This window comes from Malaclemys terrapin, chromosome 12 (genome assembly GCF_027887155.1).
Source record: "Malaclemys terrapin pileata isolate rMalTer1 chromosome 12, rMalTer1.hap1, whole genome shotgun sequence".
In the NCBI taxonomy this organism is placed as follows: Eukaryota; Metazoa; Chordata; order Testudines; family Emydidae; genus Malaclemys; species Malaclemys terrapin.
Genome location: NC_071516.1, coordinates 11,517,089 through 11,528,733, shown reverse-complemented (window position 1 = coordinate 11,528,733; position 11,645 = coordinate 11,517,089). Strand labels below are relative to the sequence as shown.

Genomic DNA, 11,645 nt, shown 5'->3' with positions numbered 1-11,645 from the left:
AACTTCACGGCATTATTTGCATTTCTGAAAATACTGGGTGCTCCTAAAATGAGAGTCTGACTGGCCTGCGCTGTGCAAGTTCTCACGCCCAGCTCTACTGCTGCACTTCAGATCAGACTCCCAGCACCTGTTTCCTCCAAGGAGCTGCTGCCACTTGTGCTGAATGACTAGGCGGCTTTGCAGTGCATAGGAGCTTCCACTAATGGCTAGAATGAGAATACCAAATTCTCTCACTCAATTCACTGAACAGAGATGAAGGGCCCGTGCTGTGTGCACACAGAGTGAGAGACAGACCCTGTTCTGAGGAGCTTCTAGTCTAAACAGACAGGATGGGACGGGAACCAGGCGCTAAGGGGGGAAGTGACTTTCCCAGAGTTTCACAGCCTGGCGGAACTGGAAATAGAAATCGTGGGGCTCCTGGTGCTCAGTCCACTGGATCCATACTGCCTCCTCAAACATTTATTTGTAAAAGAACTGCCCTACTCCATCCCCTTGTCCCTATGCTGGAGTACCATCCTGGATGCCATTCAGGTAACCCCTCTATTTTAACCTAATAAAACACTGCCCAATACGCCCGTTCTCTGCTTCCAACCCATTTTTCAGTGATTCTGCAGCGAGGAAAAAGTGGCTGAACTCTCACTTGGAAGGAATAAGTACCCACTTAAAAGCAGAGCAAGATGGGAAACTTCTCCAAACTATAAAGTAGAATATTAGTTGGGTAAAGGCTGTGGTAGAGACCTCTTAAGAATTAAAGGGACCTTAGGCCTAGCTAGAGAGATCTTGCTCTGATTATGCAAGTGCCCCATTCAGTTCTTTTATTTTGTCTTTGAACGGTTTGGTTTTATTTTCTAAACTGGAATGTTTGCACACCTTGAGTCTGTGCATTTTGTCTAATGAGCACTGGAAGCTTCATCACCCATGTCAAAGCACCCCTTTAAATGTTTCTTTAAAATCTTACATTTGAACCTGGACTCTTGTAAATTAGCCCTATTAAAATTTCCTCCCTATAATTTATCTTCAGCCATTAACGGCGCTCAGCTTGGTTAGCCCATGCTGCAGTTGCTCGGAGGCTGATTAGAACCCCTCCTGCTGTGAGGAAGTTTTTAGCTGCTTTGCAGATAAAATCAGGTGGACTTGAGCCGAGCTTTTTGTATCCATGATTGTGGGATGAAGTCTGTAGGGGATCAGTACTAGGTCTTCTCTGGTTGAGCAAAGGGAAGTCACTGGCCTGAAAAGTACACTTACTGCCTAAACATGATACATTTTGGTGAGGAACGTGTGGAAAAGCTTAAGGTGAAAATATGCCAATGGAGAGGAGACACTCGTAGCATCTCCCGTTCCTGAATGTTAAATTTGCTTCTAAAGCAGCCCATGACAATAGCTTGCTTCCTAAGCCTGATCTTCACTAAACAAACCTTTGTCCTGTCATTGTTCCTTTGATTCTCTGGTCCACATGATCATAGTTTCAGGAGATCTGTACAAAAAGATGAGTTTGGCAAAGAGTTGTTCCTCCAACTCCAGCTCCCCAATCTCCCTCACCAGGAAGATGTCCGTGCAGAGTTTCAGGATGCGGTCCACGTTGGGCAGCTCTTCAAACATTATTGAACGAGAGATGCCATTGAAGAACTCTCGGATAAACTTTCCAATGACGAGAACAACAGACATATAAAGGCCAACGATGCTGAGGAGAAGGGAGTACAGAGTTGATCAGAACTGGGCGAAACAAGGCACCATATCTGTTCCCTAATATGGTCATGCTATCCGCCCACTCTATGGGAGTTGTGCATAAATGTCTATAATAAGCTATTCAGGTATCCATTCATTAATGTGCAATTTAGCTTTTCCCAAGGGGCCCAACTTTGCCATCCTTACCTTGAATAGTTATGCAGGCTTCCACTGATTTCAGTGAGGCTACCGGTGCAGATTAAGGTAGATTAATAGGCCAGAAGGAGAGACCATTGTGATCAGTTATTCTGATTTCCTGCATAACACAGGCCATAGAATTACCTCCTCTGGTGCTGTCTGCCTTAAACCCTAACTTGTTGAGCTTCAGCATGTCTTCTTAAAAAGAAATCCAATCTTGGATTTTCCATCACATGAATTCTTTAAATCACCACCTCCTTAACTAAGGTGTGCCAATGGCTAATTACCTTCACTATTACATTTCTGCGTTTATTTCTAGTCTGATAATCTCCTAACCCAGGGATTGGAAACTGGGTCCAAAGTAGCTCCCAGCCTAGTGCACTGGGAAGGGGACTTTTTTTCCTCCTTTGTTTTCACATTTGGTTTTACTGAAAGGCGTGTGATTTTTAGATAAAACTAAAAAGGGACATAAGGACTCCTCACTGGCAAAACCCCAGGAATTTGTTCATGATTTTGAAGGAGAATAAAGCACCCGGTGCCTTCAAGCCCTTTCGGAACACAGACCTAGGACTTCAGTAAATTGCTAGGTGGTGCATAAAATCTACTGTGGGGGACACGGAAATGGAATTGCTTTATGTGACTATTTTCCCCTCAGAATCACTGCAAATTTTGAAAGCTGTAGCACTTTGCAACACTTGGACTTGGATCAAACGTTAGCCTGCAGGCAGTTTTGTGCACAGCAGGCTAAATTCTGCTCTCAGTTACGCTTGTGCAACTTCATTGACTACAGCAGGGTCAAAGCGGAGTAATCAAAGGTCAAAGCTGGTGGGTGATAACCCTACACTTCCATTTCAGTTGCTAATAACCCAGCTGGGGGCTTTCAGTCCAGTGCCTGAGTCAGGTTTGACAGGCCCAGCTTTGGAGCCATACCTGACCCAGGAAGGATAGAAACCAAATACAAAATATTGAAAAATTATGAAAGAACCAACCTGTCAAATACAATACACAAGCCGGCAGAATAGATCTATATTCTGCCAGGTTGTGTAGGAAAATGCCAAGACTAAATAACTACCTAATAAACCCGAATAAAGTCTTCCCCCACCTAGGAAGAGCAATGGGGAGTATTTTTTGTAGCGTAGCATGCCATCCTTACCCGTAGCCTGCCAGGAATCCCAGACTGGAAGGGCTGACTTTGTCATTGTAGATGATAAGCTCCATATTCTTGCTGCAAGCATTACCAGAGCACGCAGGATTCCACTCTTCAATAACCCACCACTCAGTAACTTGGCCGGAAGACGAGTTGAGGGCCAGCTGCTGTAGTTTTATGGTTATATTTCGGAAGAAAGCCATTTTGTCTATGTCTTGTGGTTTCTGAGAATGAGCTGGTTCCCAAATGCAAAGATAAAGTTAGGAGCTTTTTCCCTACATGTCTGATACCTTTCAGTACTATGCTTCCCTTCCCTGCATGCTCTTTCCTTCTCCAAGGACTCCTCTTCAGAGCAGAGAATCCACTCTGTAGAGCAGTGCAGTGGATCTGCTTTGCACATGTAAAAACTGATGTGCTCACAAATTTATGAGAATTTGTTCCTGGGGGAATATTTCCATTTCAGCCAGTTGTTTGGTGCAGAATCTTTGAGATCCTTGGAAATGTGTGTGAGGCTCACAATATTTCCCCTCTTAGCCCACAGTGGGTACCACTTCGGTTTCCACCAAGGAACCCTGAGACCAAAACCTTTATTGCAACTGCTTACCAACTTGCAAGCGATGTGCAGTTCTAGCTTCTGCTCCAGCAGTAGCCCTGAGGTATCTTGGTACCACGCCGGGAAGCAGTCTAGAAACAAGTGGAAGCCAAAATTGCCTTGGAGTTATCAAATATTTCAGTGCTATGCATTAATCTTCTGGATCGTTACCACTTAGAAATGTGCTTGGACCAACCCCCCAGAGTGAATCTGAACTTTGCAACTCCCACTCATATCTGTTAACAGATAGAGCCTATCTAGCTCTCAAGGAGCATATCAGAGAAACTAGCTAAGGTACCTGTATTGCCCCCCCCCCCATTGCTATAGTATGTGAGCACCTCAAATTATTAACATATTTAATCTCACAAGGCCCTTGTGAGGTAGGGCAGTGACATTATCCCCATTATACAGATGGGAAAATGAGGCCTAGATCCTCAAAGGTATTTAGATGCCTAACCCCCTATTGAAATCAACAGGAGTTAGGTGTCTAAATAACTTTGTGCATCTACATCTGAGTGACCTGCCCAAGGTCCTGCAGGAAGTCTGTGGCAAAGTCAGGAATTGAACCTAGATCTCTGGAGTTCTAGGCTAGCACCCTAACAACCAGATCATCCTTCCAGTCTTCCTCATTAGTTGCCCATTTTTGGCAGCCTCAGGAACGAGTCCCGGGGTCGACTGGGCTCTGGAAACCAACCAACCCAAAACCACAGAGATGATCCCTCCAGGCATGTATGCAGGGCAGCTGCTGCCTGGGTTGTAACTGCTTTGTGGAATCCAGGGCTTCAGTCTCTAGGGCTGTACAGACACCAGTGTTGATATGCAACGTATTTTAGAAAAGGATGACCATAAATGGGAGCTAAAATACTTCTAGGAGTGACTATAACACCCCTGCCCTTCCTTGTCATCAAACAGGAAGAAGTCCTAACACAGCGTGGTTCTAATGTTTGTAAAAGGAATGACCCGCCCATTTAACATGTGAGCAATCCCCTCTACTGTGTTCACCAACAACAATTCTTTGCTATGGCGCATTTTGAAAACGCGGCTCGAACAGAAGAAAAATACTGACATTGGCTCTTTCCTGGTCCCATTTAGCATTTGAACAATTTGTTCTCTTATCTCCTTCTCTTCGTACCGCACTGTGTGCTTGCCAGACGCTTCCACATTCTTCACCAGAGAAGCATTCCTGCCCAAAGGAAATCAAGCGAGGTATATTCAGATGTGGTACACAAATGCAGTTCAAGACTTACTGGGAGGGATTCTTCTTCCCGCTGTGGGACAGATGCACTGCTGTGTACAGGGGCTGTAAAAGACACTTAACTGGTGAGGAAAGAATTCCTCTGGTGCAGGCACTCTATAAGACAGCTGTGGGCTGTCTTATGAGGGTCCTTTGCAAGCCCTTTGGAAGGAGACATGTTGGAGGTGAAGCTGCAACACAAAGTGCTGCAGAGGATAATTACACCAGCCTCTCGGTGGAGGTAGGTGTGAGGTTCAAGTTATGAATGAATGTTTGTAATGGGCTTTGAGATCCCTGAATGGAAGCCATTAATTAACTAATTATTATTATTATGTATTTGTATTGTGGTAGCTCCTAGGAGCCCCCGTCATGGACCAGGACCCCTTGGTGCTAGGTGCTGTACAAACACAGAACACAAAGATGGTCCCTGCCCCAAAGAGCTCACACTCTGTATAAGGCAGGGGAAGCTCAGGAAACAATGCGACAGCATTGGTCAGCATGACTGGCAGTGACCTCAGCACCCCAGCAGGCTAACCATAGTGATGTCTGAATTAATGAGTGTAACCGCTACATAAGTCATTAATTGATGTAGTTAAAACTGACTTGTAACTCCTCTGAAAAGTGCTTTTAAAATAAATACAGAACTTGAGCTGCGTCCTTGTTAATCGATTGCAGTGTTAACCACGATGCTGCATTTACCTGAGAATTGTCCAGTGAAAGTTGATGTAGACCGCAGTTGAGCTGGAGAGCTCGTCCATCATGGCCTCTCGGCTGGCGGGACTGATGCTCCACAGCAAGCTAGCATTGCTCTTTATTTTAGCAGTGACGATGTCCTCTGGGCTGTAGTTCACTATAAACTGCATGGCAGACTTGGGAAGGGATAGAAGGGGTAAAACATCAAGACAGGAACCTGTTGGCTTCTCGTTAGGGCCGCATCTACACAGGCCTTGCAACAGGGAACCAACACATTTAAAACGGCTTAAACTTAACAGCGGCCAAACTGCGGAGTTGAACTCAGGTCGCTCAACTGCTGAGAGCAGGGCCAGGCTGTGTGAGACACTGCTCAAAAACCTAGTGCTGGGCCCAATCCTGCCTCACGGCCAAGCTCCCAGAGCTCTAGGAGGGACAGGAATGGGGTCACCAGGGAACAGCCCTCACAAAGCTGCTGCCAGGAAAGACTGGCATAATGGAATAGAGCTTTGCCATCTCCCCTCACCTTCCCCCCTCCCGTCCATGCCCCCTTCTGCCCTTGGCTGGGAGGATAGGACCTGATGTGCTGATAGGGACTCTCCTCCAGCAGGGAAATTCCCCTGCTGGGCAGTTGGAGCTGAAGTATGGCTCCTTTGCACTTCCTGAGTGTAACACAGGGGCCATAACTGGACTGAGGATCTGGCCCACTAACCCTAATAGAAGCAGGGGTGTACACTAGAGTAGGGTTAGAAATCAGTTTAACCTGCAGCCAGATTTAAACCAGGTGTGACAGGGTACAGGGGCACTACCTGGTTCTTGGTGAGCAAGGGGTTAATATCAGCTCAGTGTTCCCTCCCCCCTTGCACAGGTGCTATGGGGAAGGGCTATAAATTGGCCACTTAAGGCAGTGAGGAGAGGAGTTACTTTAAGGACTGTCAGGCTCTAGCCTGGGGAAATATTTGGTGAGTTTATTTTTTGCTTTGACTTTAAGTTGCAAACATTCCCCCTTGAGGAAAGACCTTTGCTGACCACATCTGTGATTTGTTTCTGCTGAGTCACCCTGCCAGCATGTGCCAGGACTTCTAAGCCCTGCTGAAATCCCTCTGTAGACAAGACTTGGGCTAAAAAAATCACTGCAGTTTTATGAAGGGCTCACCCCAGGAAAGGGAAGATACGCCCACCAAAGCACTGGGCACCTGCTGGAGAACTCTAACCGAGCAGCGCTAACACTGAGGGATGACCGGAGGGAATCTGGGCTCTCTGAGGAAACGAGCTATTCAAGTGACACTTACCGGGTGAAGGGCATATTGATTAGCCAGCTCGTTATATGCTGCTGGAGAGAAAGGGATCAGATTCCGCTGCTGAGCGCTCATGGTGAATAATGACTAGGCAAGAAAAAGAGGGCAAATCACAGATTTGGCATTCTCAGTGCAGCCTGGGACCCCTGTGCCTCCAGGCATTGTCACAATACAGGGAAAATCCATACCATTGGTATAAGCATGAAACCAAATAGAATTTGCCACCTCCCCTTTTCTTTCTTCTTAATACCTTTCCCTTTTCTTTTGCTTCCACTGCCATTTCACACAGGGAACTGAGCAGCCTTCCGGTGACAGTAACCTTCAATCGCCCCAGCATGGGCCATGTGCACACCAGTGAACAATAAGGTGAAAAGATCCTGACCCTAGTGTAAATCCATTTAGCTCACGTGTGTGTGTCAGTGTCAGTCACGCTCCTGTAAGAATACTACCCTTACCTCATAACCGCTAATGGTAATTTTGACTGAGACATCCAGGGGCTGATTGGTTACTCCTGCCACAGATTTAACCAGTGACATAAGAAGCAGTGGGAACCACACGATGCAGACCAATATAAAGACAATGCAGCCTCCTATTCCATACTTCACAATCATTTTTTTCTTCTGGCCAGAAGGCTGAGGATATTTCTGCAAAGAAAAAGATATAATTGAGCATGATGCAATTGTAGCATGGCAGGGAAACCAGGCAGAAAGGAACTTGGTGACCATTTTGAGGCTATGAGATAATGAGAACATTTGGAAAATAACCCAACTGTTTTGCATGCACACTGGGTGGCAGATTACTCAATCAGCGCGCGCGCACACACACCCCACACACGACATGTGTAGACTGACTGGCAAACACACAACCTCAAGTGAGTTATTCCACTTCTAACTTATCTATTCACTTTTAATGAACTATTTAAAAATTACAACGTTTTTAAGATGCTGTAAATGCTCATTATTTTATTTGTGAGGGTTGGGGTTGAAATGCTCTGTACACACTTATAATTCAGTAGAAATTATCAGTATAATGTCTATATGATGTTCTTAGAGGTAGCCCATTGCTCCCTCTCAGGACTTAGTAGCTCTTTGAGGAAACAGCACTAGTGAAATAGAGTGGGGCAAGGCTGTAAAAAGCTACAGGGCTAGGAAGCAGCATCTAGAGGAAGAAGGGCCAGGAGCCTAAAGTCTTGGTAGAAACGAGATGTCCCTGCAGCTCCTTCCATTGAAAGGGTGCTGCTCTCTACAGAAAGCAGCAGCAGCTGGCGGCAGAACATAGCATTCAGATATCAAGGACAAATCTGAGATGGAGCTGGCTCCCAGGTTTGATTCCAAAACAACTGGTGGAAGCCCCATTGCTCAGAGGAGCTAAAATTAGACTGGACAAAATTCTACAAAATGTACTGTAGGGAACAGTCCTGCATGGGCCAGAGGGGTGGAGCAGACCTCCGAATAGTTCTTTTCCCGCTCTAACTTGTGTGACTTTTAATATATTCCCTCATCCCCACCATGAGATATGAATTGTACTTATAAATAAGGAAGCACTGTCTATAGCTGGAAACCCCTTTAAGGGAGAGTCTTTTTTAGATGCGGGCAAGGAATTCTTCCCCTCATCTTACAGAGAGAGTTAAATCCTGGCTCCATTGAAGTCAAAAGGAGCTTTGACACTGACTTCAGTGGGGCCAGGATGCCACCCACAGTGACTATTCTGTAAGTGCAAAAGTAGCTTTTGATAACATGGAAGATCCCGCAGGTGGGCTCAGACCAATGCTGATGCTGAAGTGGTACTGGAATGGTGATGTACTGCTAGGCGAAAACCAAACTCCCATCTCTAGTGTCTATTTGACTAAAGGCAAAAGATCCCGTAATCTTGGAGTCCCCACCAAAATCCCCACTTTGAGTAAAACAGGTCTATGCCTGAGACATTGCTGAGTGCGTAATTACGGCTGCCTTGTTTAACTATACAGACAGATGCTATGGACATCTCCGTTTATCTGCAGCATTGCGGTGCACAGTGAACAAGGGAAGGTTCTGCTCAAACATAAATCTCTATCTTCCCAAGTCCAGTTTTTTCTGAAGGATGCATTATTTCCCCCCCACCCCCAGCCTAAACTGGCCTCACAAACGTCTATTGTACAATCCCGTCTCATAAAATTCTCTAACTGGAATCACTTGCCTTCTCAGACTCTCTCAGGCATTTCATAATGAAAATATTTGCATATAAATCCTCCACACAGATCCAGCTGGAAAGACTCAGTGTGGTGTCAGTCCAAACCCAGTCCATGACAGCTCTCAGCTCAGTAAGGAAAGGCACCATACGAAACCTACCAGTTGAAGAAAGAAAGAATGTTATTAACCTTTTAGAGTGACATCTTTGTTAAATACCAGAGCCTGGAGTCCTTGCAGATAATTTTCAGGCACTTATTGAAATCTTTTTCTTTGGCACAATCTTCCTTGATTTTGAGGGACTTTTCCTTTATCAGCTCCTGAAAAACAGTTTCCAGTGTGTAGTTGTATAGTACTGAGATTGTACAGAGTGGCCAGGGATTTCAGAAATCACAGAAACCTTCATGCTTCAGGGCAGAAGCCAAATGCTAACTGTCTGGGGGTAGAAGAAACTTCCCTTATGGGCAGATTATCCCACAATTGTCCATTATGGGAGTCTGAGGCATCTGGTACTGGCCACTATCGGCAGGGTACTGGACTGGATGGATCATTCATCTGATCCCATCTGGCAGTTCCTATAAACCTGTTCACCCACTAGGGAATTATTCAAATTTGGAAGATCTTTTTTAAAAGCCAAATTTCCAGTGGGGCTTTGACTTGGCCTCCTGTTGTTCCTGTGCAAATACCTGTGTGCACCCTTCTCAGATGTCAGCACCAGTGTACAAAAGACCACCCAAGAATGGGGTCTCATTGTGCTGGATGCTGTACAGAGAAGTATAGTTTCTGCCCCCAACTGATAGATTCTCTCACCTGCAGATGTAAGAGATGGAGTTTGTTCATGGAACATCCACTGATCCTGAGGGTGTGTGTCTTTGTGCACAAATCATTGTTTCTATCCCCTGAGTTGGCAGGTAATAGCACTCAAAACTGCAGTGCATGGCCCACTGGAGGCCAGTGCTTGAAAACTAGGCCACAAGTATGCAGCAGAGAGATTTCTCCCTTAAAGTTTCTTTCAGAGCCTCTTCCTTTATACAAAACCCACAGATTGTTCCATGCAATGTTAGCCCATATGGGAAATGGGTATTTTTTCCATGGGGTTTTTTAGGTTAATAATATGTAACTCAGCATGTATTTAAAAATGCATTGAGTACATAAAATTCATCCCAAATATGACCAAACTGGCCAATGGCTTTTTAATATCTCTGCCACAAGACTGTGTATCAACATATTTCCTGTCTGGATCCATTCCAGTGGCAATTCCAGGCATGGAATATATTTAGTCTATATTTACTTAGTCTATTTAACTTTCAGTTAGGCTCATCTCACAACCATGCTATTTCAGGGTGATTTATACAATATTTACATTGAATTCTGCTAATAGTTCCTTGCCTCTTGATACCAGATCACAGCACGTACATTCCAGAGACCCATGCTGGAGGAATAAGCAGCTATTCTAGGCAATCCGAGAGGATCTAGCTAAGGGGAGACTGCCAGGAATGAGATGATTTGTCTGAAAAGTTTATTGAGCGATTATGTAGAAAAGTAGCAATCAGGCTAGGGGAAACACTAAGCTACAGCAATAAGAAGTGTGGGTTGTACTCAAGAGTCAAATTATGGCATTTAGACCCTGCTCTCCTTTCCTCTACAGTGCAAACTTAGGGCTTGAGCTTAATTTCTGATATACTTGCCATAAATCACACATACCCCAAAAAAGAACAGTCACCAGACCAGTCACAGAGCTAAATACTGGTCCCTCTGAATTGAGTGAGGATTGTATCATTGGCTTTAATGAGACTAGGACTTAGCACATGGTTTTTAGCCTCTATTATAAAAGCTGAACATCCCCTCTCTGCTTACCCTTGGAATAGGAAAAGGTTTACGAAATTGTAACTCTTTGTCAGAAAGTTGCCTAGGACCCGATTCGGATAACCACATTTGATCTGATACGCAGACAGGCCAAAATAAACACATTTGACCAAGTACCAAAGCTGAGCCACATGGTTTCTGTTGAATCTCCTGTAAGTGAATAAAACAGATTTCATTACACTATTTTTGTCACCAAAGTTCTTTAATGTCCTTTTTTTTAATGTGACAGTTCCTCAATCACTAGTTTGACCTTCATGTTACTATCACCTCCTCAGACTGGATTGGAATCTAGCGAAAATGAGATGCAAAGTGAGTGGCCATATGTCGTCACTTGAGGCTATGGGTCCTATTGAATGGAGCTTCTTTTCCTTGCAGCTTGAATAATAAATGTCCATCCACGAAAGGAGGGAGTTGACCAATAGTGAGCAGCATCAAAGTAGGAGATGTCTAAAGTTGGGAGAATATTTCTGCCAGGGTTTTTCCCCCTTGCCATACATCATAAGCCTGCAGATGTCTCCTTTTCCTGAGATCTCATTTTCAAAGAGTCAGATGCACAGTTCCCATAACTGAGCTTGCATATGAACCACGTACCTGGCCATTTGCTCAAATATACTAGGCGTGCAACGCAGTAGCATTTTGCATACATAATTGCATTCTCTTTTGTTCTCTTTACCCAAAGCATGCTGCACTTTCAATGTGAAGGCAGTTAAGTTGTCCATCTATCCATTTCCAAACCCACCCATCGCAGCATAAGTGCTAAGAGCACAAATTAAATTGCTGCTGAAAGCAT

The 11,645-nt window shown here is 44.8% G+C and overlaps 1 protein-coding gene across 1 annotated transcript in view; it reads right to left on the bottom strand.

Annotated features, from left to right (window-relative positions):
• Positions 1-30: 30 nt before the first annotated feature.
• The window catches only part of LOC128846709 (piezo-type mechanosensitive ion channel component 2-like), a 59,025-nt gene continuing 47,410 nt past the window's right edge, over positions 31-11,645 (bottom strand). The window contains exons 41-49 of the mRNA XM_054045952.1: positions 10,847-11,005; positions 9,000-9,147; positions 7,280-7,468; positions 6,819-6,911; positions 5,536-5,705; positions 4,531-4,785; positions 3,615-3,754; positions 3,017-3,245; positions 31-1,681 (exon numbers count right to left, since the gene is read on the bottom strand). Coding sequence (XP_053901927.1) covers positions 1,426-1,681; positions 3,017-3,245; positions 3,615-3,754; positions 4,531-4,785; positions 5,536-5,705; positions 6,819-6,911; positions 7,280-7,468; positions 9,000-9,147; positions 10,847-11,005 — 1,639 coding nt within the window. The 3' untranslated portion in view covers positions 31-1,425. The remainder of the gene's footprint in view (positions 1,682-3,016; positions 3,246-3,614; positions 3,755-4,530; positions 4,786-5,535; positions 5,706-6,818; positions 6,912-7,279; positions 7,469-8,999; positions 9,148-10,846; positions 11,006-11,645) is intronic.